The 17,396-nt window shown below is 41.0% G+C and overlaps 2 protein-coding genes across 2 annotated transcripts; both read left to right on the forward strand.

Annotated features, from left to right (window-relative positions):
- On the forward strand, positions 1-3,626 carry LOC128491854 (uncharacterized). Its single transcript, XM_053464207.1, has 4 exons — positions 1-77; positions 715-824; positions 2,019-2,102; positions 3,375-3,626. Exons 2-4 carry the CDS (start codon positions 733-735, stop codon positions 3,436-3,438), a joined length of 240 nt encoding a protein of 79 aa, XP_053320182.1. The 5' UTR covers positions 1-77; positions 715-732; the 3' UTR covers positions 3,439-3,626.
- Positions 3,627-9,414: 5,788 nt separating this feature from the next.
- Positions 9,415-16,935, forward strand: RAB21 (RAB21, member RAS oncogene family). Its single transcript, XM_053464165.1, has 7 exons — positions 9,415-9,780; positions 12,931-12,990; positions 13,877-13,984; positions 14,753-14,816; positions 14,985-15,039; positions 15,124-15,212; positions 16,228-16,935. The coding sequence occupies exons 1-7, from the start codon at positions 9,637-9,639 to the stop codon at positions 16,362-16,364; spliced, it is 657 nt and encodes a 218-aa protein (XP_053320140.1). The 5' UTR covers positions 9,415-9,636; the 3' UTR covers positions 16,365-16,935.
- The last annotated feature ends 461 nt before the right edge of the window (positions 16,936-17,396 follow it).

The following is a 17,396-nucleotide window of genomic DNA, read 5'->3' on the forward strand; positions in this document are numbered from 1 at the left end:
GATGCGCGCTCACCTGTCCGGTATATGTTATGTGAAAGGTGAGGAAGGTCGTTACTTGTTTGCTGCTGCTAGAACCGGTAAGTTTTCTATGTCTTGTTTACTAATTGTGGCTGGTCTATTATGTGTATGTGTTTATAGCAGATGTTTGTATATGTTCTCAGTGGTGTTTTCTGTATCTGCCATGGCTAGTCTGGCTGTAATTAATGCCAGATTTCTTGCCACATAGGGCTTACCTTATACGGTGGAGTTGGTGTATGCAACAGATGTTCTCTAATGGTCTCCGGGCAGTCACAATCTCTTTAGGTGATGGCTAAGCATGATGGGAGTTATAAGACCACATTAGGTGTAGTAGAAAATGTTGATGACCTGGTGATCAAAGGCAGGATGTTAAAAGGCTGGTCTGCTATAAGGCTTAACCTATATTAAGATAAATCAAAGGCTGTAGGTACTGATGATCTGTTTCTGTCCTGTGAAACCCTCCATTTTGCTTTGCTCTTCCCCATTTAATATAAAGCCACATGTGGGCTACTATACTTGAGCTAAATGTAGGATTGGTAGTTGAAGGCCTTTACATATACTGCATTTTACATGCATAATGGATGCCCGTGCTATGTCCTAACATAACCAGTGGGTCTCTTCTCCCCTCCCCCTTGCACCTGATAGAGCTTTAATGTTTAAGTAATTGCCCTAATTTGTCTTACTCCCTTTCCTTAGGAACTGTACAGAGACAAAATGAGCAGTAACAAAGGGTTGCAGGCAATAAGCCACCCAAATCAGTTGCCAGCCACACCCAGTATGACCAAGAGGCTGCAAATCCAGCAGAGGTGAGTTAATGGGTATATAGATGGATCTTTGAGTGTTATATGACCCCCCCCCCTTAGTCAGTGATTTATCCTGGCCTTGGCCACCCATTCCTAGGGTGGCAGGTCAAGGGAGACAGAAGTCTCCCTGGTGCAAATGGGATGGTTACAAGGGCGATTCTTGATCTACCCAACTGACTTATTTAAGCTATGGAGGCTGTGCTGGCTTAGCACAGACTCCGTAGACTTCATTATTCCCTTACTAGGCTGGCTTTTTTTATTTTTTTCTGGTACCCTTTTTCTTCATTTTGATATCTATGCTTTACCTATTTTGGGAAAATTTTGAACCCAGCCGCTTCAATTTGCCCAAACTACCCAAACATTTTTTTCTTAAAGTAGATGCCTTTTGGGTATTTGGAATGCTAGTATCTTAATGCTTTCCAGGTCAGGAATGCTTCAAGAAAGCAGACCATGGAGCTGGTGGTGAATGAGGCTGCTACCCTAGGTCAGGCCTATACTGATGTGTTTTGTGTTTGAATTATGTCAATGTCCACTGATATAAGAGCTCAAAGTCTAAGATGGGAACATTCTTAATAAAGCGTAATGTCAAAATTGAGAGAACCTCCTTTAAAGTCGGCAAATTCTCATGTTAAGCCCTAATCTCCCAACCTCTTACAGGAAAGGTAATACATATGGCTTTTCAGTGGAAGAAGTAATAAAAAGCAAAGGAATCGATCTAAAAGACTATCCCAACATATTAAGATAGATGGATGTTACAAAATGTTCAAACTCTTTTAGGGGGGTATGATGAGGGACAGGACTGCCTGTCCTAAGACAAGCCTTAATGCCACTTGGCTGCAGAGCATTGCTTGGTGGCCAGACTAGGTCAGATGCTATTCCCAACCTGTCCATGATCCCAGCTGACTGCAAAAATAGTAATGCAGATTGTTTTGTTTAAATGTTCTAAGAACTAGCCATAAATCCTACCAGCAGTATAAATAAATGGATGCTGCAGCCACAAATTTGAAACTTTGTATTAAGTGTCTATGGATGTGAGACATGCAAGTCCCCCCCTTCTGTGTGGCTTTTGAGCTTAATCAAACTACCACCTGTTAAGCATTAATATGCCTAGTTTAGTGTCTAGCCATTCTTGTCTTATTGTGTGTATTTATGCAGCAGGAAACATGATTTCTTTTGATAACTGGCTTCCTTTTTCAGGAATACATTTAGAAGCCCAACAGATAATCTAATATCACCATGTTCTCTGAGGCTACGCAAAGCAAAGATTAAAGCTGCAGTGAGGTAAGGAGAAGCCTTAAGAAAATGTACTTGCGTTTTTTTATTGTTGCAGTTCAATATTCTGCTTGACACCCTTAAACTTGATGTATCAGTAGATGGGTGTTCAGAGCATGGACCCGTGTTCAACAGATTACATTGCCCCATCAACTGAATAGGCATGTAAGCGACAGCGTCTGAAACTTCCCCGGGAATAGTTCGTGCGATTCGCTGGATCAGGGTTTCATGGCTGCGGCTGGGTAACTCTGGTCCTAAAGAGTGGTAATAAACCAGGTTTCCCAAATGAGCTCCCTCTCGGCAGCCGCCACAGAGCTGTTGGCGGGCATTGTCGAGCTTAGCGGTTTCATGAATTTGCAGCTAGGTCCCAGTCAGGTGCAATGTGTGTGGGAGAGAGGGGGGGGGTAGAATCCAACCAACATTAGGGGTATACAGGGTTTGTGAACCTTTAATCCTTGTGAAAACAGATGGGGCCAAAATAACATAGGGTATAAACAGATGGGCTGTCACAAAACTCTCCAGTTTCAGTCCAAACCGATGAACCTTGCAGATGCCAAGTTTGTCTGTAGACAGTAGCATAATGTTGAGAATCCTGTAGGATTGATGTCATGGTGAGTCCTTTCTTGTATGGGTACTTTCCTTCCCCCTCTAGTAGGGGTGTTATATATCTCATTGGGGAAAAAAATCATCCAACGTAGTTCTAGGCAAAGGTCTGTAGATTGCTCCAGGTAACAGCCTTACAAATCGGTCTACAAAGAGGAGACAAACCTGGTAGAATGGGCTTTTAAGAATGCTGGCGGTTCTTTGCCTTTGGCCGAACAGGCTGATATTGCACAATTCAGAAGGGAAAAAAATACAAAGCTTCTTTCAACTGCTAGTCCCTTCCATGAATATCTGCACAGGAAGCTCACTTTTTATTTCCTTGTTGAACATGCAAAACAAAGCTTGTTTCTTTTTGGTTTTATTCTTGTGCAAGGTGTGCCTTGTTAAAATATTGTGTTAAAGCCCTACATGGGAACTAGTTATTTGGTGGAGAGGAACTTTGTTTAAGATCTGGTTCACGTAGAAGGTGCAGAACACCTGGGGAGAACGCTGGTAAGAATTAATTCTTTGTAGTATACTTGTGCTACTCTGGTTCACTTAATTTCTTTTCAGAAAATCCAGATGGGCAGTAATTTTTTTTAATGCTCCTATAAATTAAGTAGTGGAGGCTTTAACAAGTAGAATGCAAAGACATTTTTGCCTGGTCATAATTTTTTTTGTTTTTTTTTTATCCTTCAGTGACCAAGACTCTAATGGCAAAAAGATGCCAAAGTGTGATGAAAAAGAAAATGCATTATCCTGAGGATGCCAGATGTTGCCTACTTAATGCAGCATGACACACTTGTATTTAATAATGACTTATTTCCCGCTAAAAAATGGTAACCTAAGCTAATATTTATACTGTCATATATGGAAATGTAAATTCAATTCTGTGTAACAAATTGGTTTTATATTTGTAATATAAATAAAACACTATGGCTGCTTTGCCTAAACTTGCTTAAGAATTTTGTAACGATGTGTTTATTCTTTAAAGAACAAGAACCCCATAACTGCACCATTTAAAGAAATGACATTTTTGCAAATTAGATTGCGCGGAACAGATTAAGCAATAACCAAACCAGATAGTGGCTTTGTGGTGTTAATTGGGAATATTGATGAAATGTGAAACATTAACACACTTGGTTAAGACTAATGTGCTGGGATCAGCTCTGTCAACATTACTAGGAGGAAAGTAACCCGTCATAAACTGGCTTTTTCCAAAGAATGAATTTATACTGGCCTGGTGTTCTAAATTAACAGATTTTGATCGAGTATATGATCTTAAAGTGCCACTTCTGAGTTCTACCCATCCCTGCCTGTTTCCCAAAGGGAAATATTAAAGTATGTCGCTGTGTGTAACATTTTATACTGGTAGTCTGAACTCCTGTGCATTAGTATGCCAACCTCATGAAGTACAAATTGCTAATGGTGACCAGTAACTGACATGTTGCATTGGTGTCTGGTTTTTATTATTAGAAAGTCTGGTCTCTAGCCAGCTATCTGAGTTCAATTTATGTGCATTTAGGACCCCAAGATAGTTTACCTTTAGAAAAACATTGAGGGAATCTGGCCACTGTAGACTGGCTGACTTTAACAGACCTCTTGATGATCCATCTTTCCTTAGTGCTTATGTAATGGCTCACTTTCTCCTTTTGGATTTACAGTGGACCACTTCCCCCAGTTGCTAGGATGGCACCAAACCAATCTGGTCTCTTCCTAACTGTCTCAATTCTCAAACTGCCCCTTCTCTTGTTCTGACATCGATTCATTATCCTCTTGGACCTCTTGCTGCCTTTGACACTGCTGCCTATTCCATTTAACCAGTCGTATTAATGGCATCTTTAAGATGGCTTGCTCTGGGTTCAAATTGCAGAATACTGCATTGCTGCCCAGTAACGCAAGCACTTGTACATGACCAAAGCAGGTTCGGAATGCTCTGCTGTTACTCTAAAGCTGTTTCTCACCAGGGGGCTCTAGTCATGAATGGCAGCCTGGGAACGATTGATTGAAGACCAACAGCCCACTGGAAGATCAACATGGCTGCTCAGTAGTGCAAAAGTCTGCCCATGGCTGTCTATAAAGAAAAAAAAAAAGTAGGGGTGTTGTGTGTATCTGAGATGCAGATATATATACATTTCAGATGTCAAAAAAGCTCATCGGTGAGAACTAGAAAAGGGGCTGAGAACCATAGACTAGATTTATCACACTATGAGAAGAAGGGTCCTTTAGTACAGTTATAATATAATACATAATGCAAAGGCATACTAATTTGTCTTAGGCCTTGTGGGGATAATTAATTAGGATGTACATGGTACAAAAGATCTAGCCCTAAGCCAGAACAAACATAATGAAATGATTCATTTAGTGTAGTTTGCAGGACAGTGTACAGCCTTGAGGATAAGGCTGGGAATCCATCATCTTGATAGGTAAGAAAAAGTAGTAATTAGAATGACTTGGGAAGTGCTAAGAACTTAATTTGTCCATAAAGACAAGCATCAAAGAGAGAAGTAGTAAGTAATATAGTAAAATACATTACATTTCAGAGGTGTGTTATAAAGGCTAACCAAGGTATAACAAAAGGACATAAAATTCAAGAGAATAACATGTAGGAGGACTGTGTAGAGTAAAGTAGGTTAGCATCGACAAGTTTGTTCACTCTCATTTACGTCCTAAAAACAAAAAAATCTGTAGACCCCGGGCTGCCATTGTTGTCAGATTTGCTATTTTGTGTGACTTTCCCTTCTCAAACACCCTGAGATAATTCTTTATAGCAATGCTAATAAAATCTGTTCCTCCACAGACTTTCATTAGTCTAAGACCAAACCATTCTATTTACTACCAACAGTATGATGAGAAGTCGGTTGTCGGAGTTCACCTTTACGAACAGCATGTTAATCATTGGAAAAAAGTTATAAATGTATTTATACTCAGGTGGTTCCATATTTGTTTTTAGGGCTGCAACAACTAATCGATAAAATCGATAATAATCGATAATGAAATTCGTTGGCAACGAATTTCATTATCGATTAGTTGAATCGATTATTATCGATTATAAAATGAGGGTTTTTTCAGAGCAAACGCTCTGAAAAATCCCCCTCATTATATAATCTGTTTAGTCTGACTCACCGTCTCACAGCAGCAGCTCCTACTTACTCCCCCTCCCTGTAATCACCGTGACAACTGGCCCCGCCCCTTCCTTCTCCAGGCCAGAACCACATGGCTGTGACACTCATCTAACTGTAAGTATATGTACATATATATAATGTGTATGTGTGTATATATATATATATATATATATATATATATATATAATGTGTATGTGTGTGTATATATATATATATATATATATATATATGTGTATATATGTATGTAATATATATATTATATATATATTTGGGCTACTGAAAGTTAGGGGAGGTGGGGGTTAATTTAGGGGGAGTTATGGTTAGTGGGGTGTTTAGGGTTAATTTAGGGGCAGTTATGGTTAATTGGGTGTTTAGGGTTAATTTAGGGGCAGTTATGTTAATAGGGTGTTTAGGGTTAATTTAGGAGCAGCTGTGGTTAATGGGGTGTTTGGGGTTAATTTGAGGCAGTTGTGGTTAATGGTGTGTTTAGGGTTAATTTAGGTGATGCTGTGGTTGATGGGGTCTTTAGGGTTAATTTAGGGGATGCTGTGGTTAAGGGGGTGTTAAGGGTTAATTTAGGGGCAGTTATGGTTAATGGGGAGTTTAGGGTTAATTTAGGGGAATCTAAATCCTGGGGGCAGTGAAGTGACATATCTGGGGGTATAAGGCATATACAGTATATAAGGCATATGTGGGGAGGGCAGTGTGGCATGTCTGGGGAGGACGGAGTGGTGTATCAGGGTGTATAAGGCATATCTGGGGGTAGAGAAGTGGCATGTCTGGGAGGCAGGGTGGCATGTCTGGGGAGGATGGAGTGGGGTATCAGGGGATATAAGGCGTATCAGGCACAGTGGCAGATGTGGGAGGCAGCGTGGAGTGGCAGATGTGGGAGGCAGCGTGGCATATGTGGGAGGCATTGTGGAGTGGCAGATGTGGGAGGCAGCATGGCGTGGCAGATGTGGGGAGGGCAGTGTGGCATGTCTGGGGAGGACGGAGTGGTGTATCAGGGTGTATAAGGCATATCTGGGGGTAGAGTGGCATATCTGGGGGTAGAGAAGTGGCATGTCTGGGAGGCAGGGTGGCATGTCTGGGGAGGATGGAGTGGGGTATCAGGGGATATAAGGCGTATCAGGCACAGTGGCAGATGTGGGAGGCAGCATGGAGTGGTATATGTGGGAGGCAGCGTGGAGTGTTGTGGTAGGCAGCGTGGCATATGTGGGGGGGCAGCATGGCATGTCTGGGAGGCAGCGTAGCAAGCCTGGGCTCAAATGTGCATATATTGGGGGGCTGGTTGGGAAATAAAGACAAGAAATGTATTATCAAAGTTTTTTTATTCTGCTGTTTGTATTTAACATCATTTGTTTAGTAAATTATTTTAAATAAATGAAAAATTTACATTCATTTTTTTTATCCGATTAATCGATTAATCGAAAAAATAATCGGCCAACTAATCGATTATTAAAATAATCGTTAGTCGCAGCTAGGGCTGCAACTAACGATTATTTTAATAATCGATTAGTTGGCCGATTATTTTTTCGATTAATCGATTAATCGGATAAAAAAAAATATTTAATAATTTAATGAAATGCCCTGCACCCACATCCTGCCCTGCCCCCACCCACACTCTGCCCCATTTTCATTCTCTCTCTCTCTCTCTCTCTCTCTCTCTCTCTCTCTCTCTCTCCATACGTACCTCCGCTACCGAATCGTTCCACTTACAACGTTCAACCGCAAAACTTTATTCAAATCTTCATCGTTCACGCGCGTCACGTCCGTCATTACGTAACTTCAAGCAGACGGACACTACAGAGCTCTGCAGCAGAAACGGGGGAACGCTGGCGGAAGTAACTGAAAGGAGCCGAGCGCTCCAACGACGAATCGATCACTCGATTAATCGATAACGGAAATCGTCGACAACGATTCCCGTTATCGATTATTATCGATTTTATCGATTCGTTGTTTCAGGTCTAGTTGCAGCCCTATTTGTTTTTAGCTGTCTCCCAATTAGGACCTATTATTTCCCATCGTGCGCCTGTCATCTGCCTCATCCTTAACTCTGTCTCTACTAAAACCCAGGCATGTGGAACATTAGAAACCTAACTGCAAAATTCTTCAGCTCATGCCTTCCTGCTGGATTGTCCAGCTCTGTTTATGGCTACTTTCCTTCTGTCACTTGCCAAAATGATCAGATGATTTAGTGTATAGATAACTTTTTACTTTTAATCGATGCATACTCCAGTGATATCCTGGGTTCTGCAGCGCACAACCATTGCTAGCCGCACGTGGTCACTAGCCTTAAAGTTTCAGGGCTGCCCAGTTATCAAGAGTCTAGTTCGGTTTGCCAACATTCCAGATTTGTTCCACATTTCGTTTCTAGTGCATATGCATCTCCACAGGTACAGACTGCCTGCAACACCAGCAAGACCGCCCGCAAGTTTTTTCGGCGGGTGCCACGGGACCCGCATCCTAATGCAGTCCTCTAATGCAGACCTCAAGGCAGCACATCTGCATATATATCTACCCCCTCTCTCCCTTCTCACTATCTACCCCTTCTCCCCCTTCTATCTACCCCTCTCACCCCTTTGTAGTTCACTTACCCTGCTGAAGTCCTGTGGTGGGAGTGCGGGTCCTCTGTCTCACTGCTCCGCCGCGGTGCGCTCTGCTTCACTGCTGAGGGCCGGGATAGTCTGCATGTCACTCGGCACAGCAACCAAGACAGAGGACTTGTGCTCCTACCACCGCAGTCATGGCAGTGCCACGGCAGGGAGCGGAGGAGACAGAGGGACGCCGAGCAGTTAAACATTTTCATAAGCGAGCGCTCTGTGCCTCTCTCCTCTGCTCCCTGCTGCCTCGGTGCCGTGCACCCTGTGCACCTGCCTCGCCACGGCCCTAGGCTTGGTGATGGGATGGCCCTGCATGCCACAACTGAAGGCTTTGTGTGCCCATTGTGGCACGCGTGCCATAGGTTCGCCATCGCTGCTCTATACCAGGACATCAGGTATGCAAATAGACAACAAAGTGTACATACAGAATCACAGGTTGCAAGGAAGTTTTACTTTATGGAGAAGGTGGTAGATAAATGCAACAACCTCCTAGCAGAAGTGGTACAGGCGAAGGAATGAAAGATGCACAGCCATGAGACTATCCTGAATATAAGACAAGACCAAAGATTAAGGGTTTTGTCTTAGCAGCAGAGTAGATGGGCCCGATGGTTCTTATGCATTTATATACTGGCAGTTTAACATGCTATACAATGTAAAGCTACGTAAATGAAAAACAAAAACAAATGGTTTCCTACGTCATCTGTTCCTGAATAATGACAAATATGGAAAGTTAACCTAGAAAAAAACCCTGTTTAACTTTTCGGGCACATCTTTAGTCACAAGGCAAACACTAACACATCTCAGGCATTTTGGCATGTATGAGTAATGTCTTGCTCGGTGGCACATCATATCTGATGATAACTCAGCGCTGACAGCTGCAGCGAGCGTTTCGTATCACCGGGCAGGCTCTATGGACCAAAACACAGGGGAGAGGACAAACCACGCCCACGATGTTTATATCACACCCTTCGTGACACATGGTCACGCCTTCGCCACACCGCCTGACAGTTCACGTGATGCAAAGAGTGACGTAAGAGGAAGAAGTCGCCATTAGAGGGAGGCGGAGAGACGGTTGTGAGTCCTTGGCCTGTCATACACGCAGCTTGTAACCTGACAGCCCGTGTTTGGTGTCTGTGCTTCCGGGGTGTTGTGTCAGGAGACCGGGGCTGCTTGTGGCCTTCAGTGCGGCCTGGGCCCCGTGTGTCGGTTTGGTTACCTGCTCCGACAGTCTCCATGGCGGCGGGAGGAGGAGCTGGAGCTAGCAAGACGTACTCGTTCAAGGTGGTGCTGCTCGGGGAGGGCTGTGTCGGGAAGACCTCGCTGGTGCTGCGGTATTGCGAAAACAAGTTCAACGACAAACACATCACCACCCTCCAGGTGCGGGAGCGGGCCTGGGCTGCGTGTACATGTCACAGTGTCTGGTCATGTATGTAAGCTTGCATGGGGGGTTACGTGCTGTCAAGGAATAACGTGCCCCAGTGATGCATGTCTCTAGTATGTTAAAAAGTATGGAGGAAATAAACGGACAGCAGAGGCCCACCGAGCATGTGCTACCTGGAGACACAGGCGGAAAAGTATAGGCACACCTAGGCCAGTGCTGTCACAGGCATGTCGTATACCCGGTGCTTGCGGGAAGAGCCTATACAGCTCTCCTGTTCACTGCAATTGGTTATAGCTGCATACCGGTAATGTAAAAGTGGTTGTTTTTTAACCCCCCAGTAAAGGGACAGTTTGCACATTATGAAGGGCCAACCCTGGCAGATGTTACCTGCAACAAGGTCTGAGCTGGCCCTGTATAATGTGTAAAGAGGCACAAAAGAAATCTTAACTATACACTATACAGGGCCAGGCAAGGTCTTCCTGCAGCTGAAGCTTGTTGGAGTTGGGCTCTCCGCACTCCCTTTAGTGTTTAGTATTCGTAAAGGATCTCCCTCGCAGTCTGTACACATTATATATATTATAGCCATTATATTGCATCGCGGCCGGCATACAGTATGTTTTTGTTGTCATTGTCTGAGAATGTGTTGGTACCGGGTTTTATAGGTCTGACAGCTTTTATTGCATGGAGCTTTTTTGACGGTAGCGTGGTGGCAGTTGGCCAGTGGACTATGTAAGATATCACTGACATGTTACTTTTGCTGGGTATTTAAGGGAGTTGGATTGTCAAAGATCGCCTGAGCGCCAGTTTAAATTTGGCTTCAGTTATAACAGTTATCAGGATTATGAATCACGTTATTGTAGCAATCAGAGCTGAATACTACATGTCTTCTCTGAAATTATCAAGGAGAGAAACCTACTGCTTTCAGCACGCCAGCTATTTTCTTCTAATAGTTTGGGGCTTGGAGGGGAATTCCCGACATATATTTTATTGCTGGTATCACAATAGCTTTTATGTCTGTCTAAGTCACCCTCTGACTAATGATGGTCCATGGGCAAAGGGACTTCACTAACATCGTGAGATTTATTATCTTTTATTTATATAGTGCCAACAATTTACTCAGCGCTTAATACAATACATATATTTAAGCGGTTTGACAAAACAAGAATTGACAGACTAAGACAAACCGATACATTTGATGGAGAGAGCCCTTCTTGCAAGCTTACAATCTTGAGGGAATGGGGTGACAAACATAAGGCACAGAGAAAGGTGAGGGGTAGTGTGGGGGTTGTATCAGTGACAAGGAAGTTCTAGCGGCTAAGATGATATGCTTCTCTGAAGAAATGGGTTTTGAGATGTTTCTTGAATGTCGGGAGGGTGAATGCTGAAGGTTCGGTGGAAGTAGATTCCAGAGATATGGGGCAGCCCGAGTGAAATCTTGTAGATGGGGGAAAAGGAAGAGATGATAAGCGCAGAGGAGAGCCTTACCCAAAGGGAAGAACGATGTGTTTGACTCAACTCTGTTGCACGTTATTGAGGGCAATTGCAATGAGTTATGGGTTAACTGTATATGTATGATTGTGATATATGTGTGTATATCTATCTATATATATCTATATCTCTGATCAATAAATCACTGTAGATATTGTAAATGATATGGTACTGGCATTCTTAAGGTGTGCATGTAAAGGAATATGGCCTTCAAATTCAAAAATGTAGATACCAGATTATACTTTATTACTATATGGAAGTAAAATAACTGTCACTATCAGTGCATGTCCATGGGACTAGTCATTCATTTATTTGTACCTGGTTTTGCTTCTTACGCGTGAAAGTTTCCTCTCTTGCTTCAATCACACAAGCTTTGTTCCCGTTCCTTTCTTTCCAAACGAGTTTTAACAGGAAATAAACGCACTAGCTCTGCATTAATACAGCTAGCGTGCTGCGAATCCCATCACGCTGAAATGCCTTGCTTCAGTTGAATTAAAGAAGCTTGTTGGGGCTCTGGGATATTGCACTACCCTGTACTGCCAGGAAGAATTTTCTGTTGCCATCACCATGGCTTACTTGCTGGGAAAGAGGTCCCTGTATGAGAGCACTAGAGTTCTGTTGTGATGTAATCTTATGGAAAAGAGAGAAAAACATGTACGTGAAAGGAGTTAAAATGATCACTTGTTTTTTTGAAAAAATGATCAAAGAAAAACTTACTGTAAGTAGAAAATGCCATTGTTCATACGGTGGTTGAAGGGACAAACTACTGACCCAAACACCACCGCCACAACGATAAATGCAAATTGACGTTCTTGCTAGGTAACCAGAAGCAGCCCATTACTAACAGGAACTCGGTGATTTCTGTGCATACATGCCGAGGGTCTCGTTATCCCACCTGGGAATCTCGCACAAGCTAGGAGCTGGCTAGTAGTGAATACCTTCAAATTTTAATGAAGGACTCTATTCATCTGTGCAAAAAAGACAAAATACAAAGTTTCATTTTTTATTTACTTTTTCTGTTGAGTTGGTGTTTGCATAAAATAACTTTCAGGAAGGCCATTGTCTCGATACCCTAAGAAGTTAACACAAATATCTGCTTGCTTACATAGTAGATTTTCCACTTCTAAATAAATCCATAGCGCTGGCTGTGTTTGTTCGATCAGGAGGAAAGCAAGGAGTAGGAAGTCATAAGGCATTCACAAGATACTACTGTCAACAGTTAAGCTTTATTTCAAGCCTTTTTTTGGATCACGCTGTCATGGTTTTCTTTGAAATATTTCAACTTTAACCTTGAGGTGTCTTGAAAATATTATACTTGAAGTGTATGATATATTTTCCTCCATAAAAAACAGATTTCTGTAACTTTTTAAATTCGACTAGTATATTGTTTTAAGCAAACATCATGATCTCCCTTACTGTCCTTAACAAGCATTTCACAACTATACACTGTTTTCCATTAGTTCCATAAGGGGGTTATGCTACTCTTTGTCAAGCTATGTATGAATTTTAAAAAGAAGAGAATGATGTAGCGGGATGGATCTTGGAGTCGTATTTATCATGTTTTAACTCGGATCTTGCTATAGATAGATGTATTGTGGAATTAAACTCTTTGTATAAAAGGATTCCAATGTTCACCTCTCCCCAAATTTCTTTTTCAGGCATCTTTTTTAACGAAGAAGTTAAATATCGGTGGCAAAAGAGTGAATCTTGCGATATGGGTATGTTTGCAATTAAGTGTCCTTAATATGTATTTTACCCTGACTGACAACCTCTTATGTATCCCTCTGTATTACATACAAATTATCTTATGAAAATGTGTCATTTATAGAATTTGACAGCAGATAAGAACCATTCGGCCCATCTAGTCTGCCATACTCGCTTGATCTTGCCATAGATTCATGATAATTTTGTGCCTATCACATGCATGTTTAAATTCCCTCACTGTATTAACCGGTACCCCTTCTGATGGGGGGGGGGGCTGGGGCTTTTATCTACCACCCTTTTGCTTACCACAAAACATCCTTGCGTTACATCTAAACCTGTAACCATCTACTCTTAGATTATCACCTCTTGTTCTAAAATTTTTCCTCCTTCGAACTAAACTTGTCTCCTGTACTTTTGGTAAATCATTTTAAGTTACAGGTTTACTATTACATTGTAGGAAATAGGAATCTTAGGAATTTCTTTTTGTATAGAAAAATGAACGAACCCTTCCAAGAGCCCACATGTTTAAAATATGCAATAACATGATGTTAGACCAATTGTTTTTGGGCACTTCATCTTCTGGGAGAAAAGTTGCAAATGGCAAAATCCTTCTATTCACTAAATGGGGAGTTTGCAGGAGAGTGTAATAGTTCAACATCTTGCTATCGCTATGCATAGTGATGGACAAAAACCAGTGAGCTTCTCATCACTGTTCAAGTGAAAATTTAAGAAATAAACATTCACATAATGTAAGAGTAAACCTTTGTATATTTTCAGCAAATAAAAGTGTAGTAAAGTAAATACACAAAGTTAAATGTCATGTTCAAATGTTGCACAATCTAGAGCATTTCACTGTAGCTCACGACTTTGATTTTATCCCCCCCCCTCCCACACACACAGGATACTGCAGGTCAAGAAAGATTCCATGCACTTGGTCCTATCTACTACAGAGACTCAAATGGTGCTATTTTAGTGTATGATATTACAGACGAGGACTCTTTTCAGAAGGTACGACTATGGTAACAGTGGAATATTATGTACATGTTTTTCTTTTTTATACAACACTACATTGTCTTGTTTTTTTTTTAATGCCTTTTTGTTTTTTAAGCCTTCTGCTTCCCTGTTTCTCTGGAATAATGTTCTTATTGTGGTGAGAGGGCACTTTCCATTCTTCCACACTTTGCATTTTATCAAGCTTGAGACTCTGGATCACTGGTGCTCCTCTTTGGTCACTGGTTTGGCGCAGTATGTTCTGTTATAGGTTTTTGTAAAGGTCGGTCTCCAGCAACCCCGATTGTTCGTGTTGCAGCCCTTGGTTCTCTCCTGGACAACCAGTTGGCTATGCAGCCTTGGATTAGTTTCCACACTATGGCTTCTCAAGAGATCTCTGGTGTCTCCTGAGACTTTTCCTCCACTTGAGCCCCTTCAAGACATTCTCACCTAGAATCCCTTTCCTGTCCTCTTAGTGGCTTTAACATCTTCCAGAAGAGTAGCTGAAATGCAGTCTCTCATTACCTATATGTTAGTCTGGTAACTTAATCGCACACCACTGACTTGTATTCAGAAACTGACAATCGGTAGAGTGCCAATTTAATGTTGGTTGCTGGAAAGGGCAATGTGTTTGCATAGTGTGTTAGTGAAGTTCACTGTGGGTTAAACCTCAACCATTTTAGTATTTACTCTGTAACTTGCGAGATCAAAGTAGCCATCCGATTCCATAACTATGCCTTTAGTTGCATGATGTACTAGTCCATTGATGCTATTCTATTCTTGCAGGTTAAAAACTGGGTGAAGGAGCTAAGAAAAATGCTGGGGAATGAAATCTGTTTGTGTATAGTAGGTAGGTTTTACAAGTAAATGTCATGTATTTTGTTAGACCTTTTGCAATGTGGTCATAGAATTACATTGTTTTCAGAAATAAGAAGTTGTGGATCTTTGGCCATATATAGTCTGCAATACATTTCCAACTTATTGTAAAAATTGGTTCTTATGTTTTTTCTTTAAAAAGGCAACAAAGTAGACTTGGAAAAAGAAAGACATGTCTCCATTCAAGAAGCAGAAGCGTAAGTAGTTCTTCAACGTGTTGCTACCTCCTTAAATATATTATGCATTCAGTCTGTAAATTTTAATGTGACCTATTTTTAAAGGTATGCCGAATCTGTGGGAGCAAAGCACTATCACACTTCAGCCAAACAGAATAAAGGAATTGAAGAACTGTTCCTGGATCTTTGTAAAAGTAGGTAAAAGTAACTGTTTTGTATATAGTCTACATCATTAAAGGAAAACACTAGAGTGCATTTTTTTTCTATTTGGTTTTAAAAACTTTAATTTGATAAAAGCTGGCATGAATATTTCATAATGAGTGGCTCAAAGAATGGCTGTTCTAATGCAGAGCACTGCGTTCCTGATTAGTGTTATCAGCCAGCGGTAGGGGCAACTAGATTTCAGCTTTGACATCGCTAGTTTACAACCGTAAAAAGTACAGGTGCTGGGATTGAGTGCCATGACCCTTAATCTGCCATTTTAGAGTTAAATACCTCAGGACACCCTTGTGATCATGTGCAGCCACATTTTCCAGGACGTAATGGTATGTCCTGAGCTTGTAAATGGGTTAATTAGCCGTTAACCTTACCAACAGATGCACCTGTGCTTTCTGCAGTATTTTTGTAAAGCTATACGACGGCAAAGCTTGAAGTTGTTGAGGACTTGAGTTGGAAAAAATGTTTCTAGGTTATAACTTTGATACATTGCACTGCCTCAATCTAGTAAAATAAAGATCAGCGTATCACATTATACATAGTTTGTGGGGTTCATTTGCTTAGGTATATCGCTCTCCGTTGGTCACAGCATTGTTGGAAGTATTTGAATAATGTGAATGTTTATAGTATGCTGGCTGCAGATCATACAGGAGATTTAAATCCAGTTGTAAATCCTGTCAGTGAGTGACCTCATAATTCATATTGCATTAGATTCTCGGAAAGGTTTTACATTTTTTTAAAAACATCAAAACTGTTATGCTAGAGCAGAACCTGAGAATCTGAAAATGTAATTGGAACACGAAGTGTGATGTCGCAGGTTGCCTGCAGTTCTAATTATTCTGCCACTTCACTTAAGTACTAACTTTTTTTAAAAATAAATCTGTTGTACTGTATATGGGAGCTGCCATATTGTTTACATTTTCAGTGTAATGGACATATATTTAAAACTGATATGCAGTTGAGGATTTAACAGTTTGCTGTCTAATTTCACAGGAATGATTGAAACTGCACAGGTAGATGAACGTGCTAAAGGAAATGGCCCAAGTCAGTCGGCGACTGCAAGAAGAGGAGTACAGATTGTAGATGATGAACCACAGGCACAGAGTGCTGGAGGATGCTGTTCTGGATAACCGTATAAACTATGTGGAGATTTTCCCCATCCAGGAGATTGCCATGTTCTACGTCACACATTCTTTTACTGGCGGAGTAATAGAATTTAACAGTATTGTAAAAGCCTTTAACAAAGCAGAGACCAAGTGCTATACTAGTGGAGTTTGTGACCAGAGAATTGGCGTTTTCTACAGCTGTTAACAGAGCAATTACCAATGGCCTTTTTACATATGTTTTTTTTTCTTTCATGAGGAATAATATGCATGTAGAAAAGACCTACATAAAGCTTCATTTATATTCTTTTTAAATCTGATCTTTATTTAATAACTTATGTATGTTAGAAAGGTTTGCATTTCTCGCAGTCCTTTTTGTGGTTTTTGTTTAAAACTAATTGTATTTTCTCTAAGATGCAAACTGTTTGTTTTATAGGCAGATACATGTCATTCTGTTTTTTGCAGGGTATGCACATGTCCTACCTGTCCACTCTGATTCTTCTTCATTCATTCTGTAATCAAATCTGGTAAATGTGCACTGTACATTACATATTAAATATTTTATCTGCTTTTTCATGCGCAGAAATATGTACTAGAATGTTGTGTGTGTGAAATCAGCTGATTTCTTTTTTCCCCTTCTAATTCCTTACTGTGACTTTTTTTCCCTCTGATGCTCTATTCACCCCCCCCTAACACTGTATATTTTTCTTGAAGATTTTCCCCAAGGGCAAGAAGCACCTTTTTGTTTGAATTTTTTTTTTTTTTTTTTTGCGTCAGCAATTGTTTGGTTATTAAACACCAATCGTGTTTTGATGCAAAATTAGCCTGTATTGGTGTGGAAAATATCTAATCTACAACTAGCCCTTAATTAAATGGCTATACATTACTCAAAACCTGGAAGTTTCATCATGCGATATGATGCTTTCTTTACCCCAGCTTTCCTAGAGTTTGTTTTGGAAGTGGCCAAATCACTTTTATTATGATTAGAACAGTTGAAATTTTAGGTGATGGTATTAACTTTGTGGTTACTTAGGAAATGTATTTTTTTGCTATATTTCT

Source organism: Spea bombifrons, chromosome 4 (genome assembly GCF_027358695.1).
Source record: "Spea bombifrons isolate aSpeBom1 chromosome 4, aSpeBom1.2.pri, whole genome shotgun sequence".
NCBI classification, from domain to species: Eukaryota; Metazoa; Chordata; class Amphibia; order Anura; family Pelobatidae; genus Spea; species Spea bombifrons.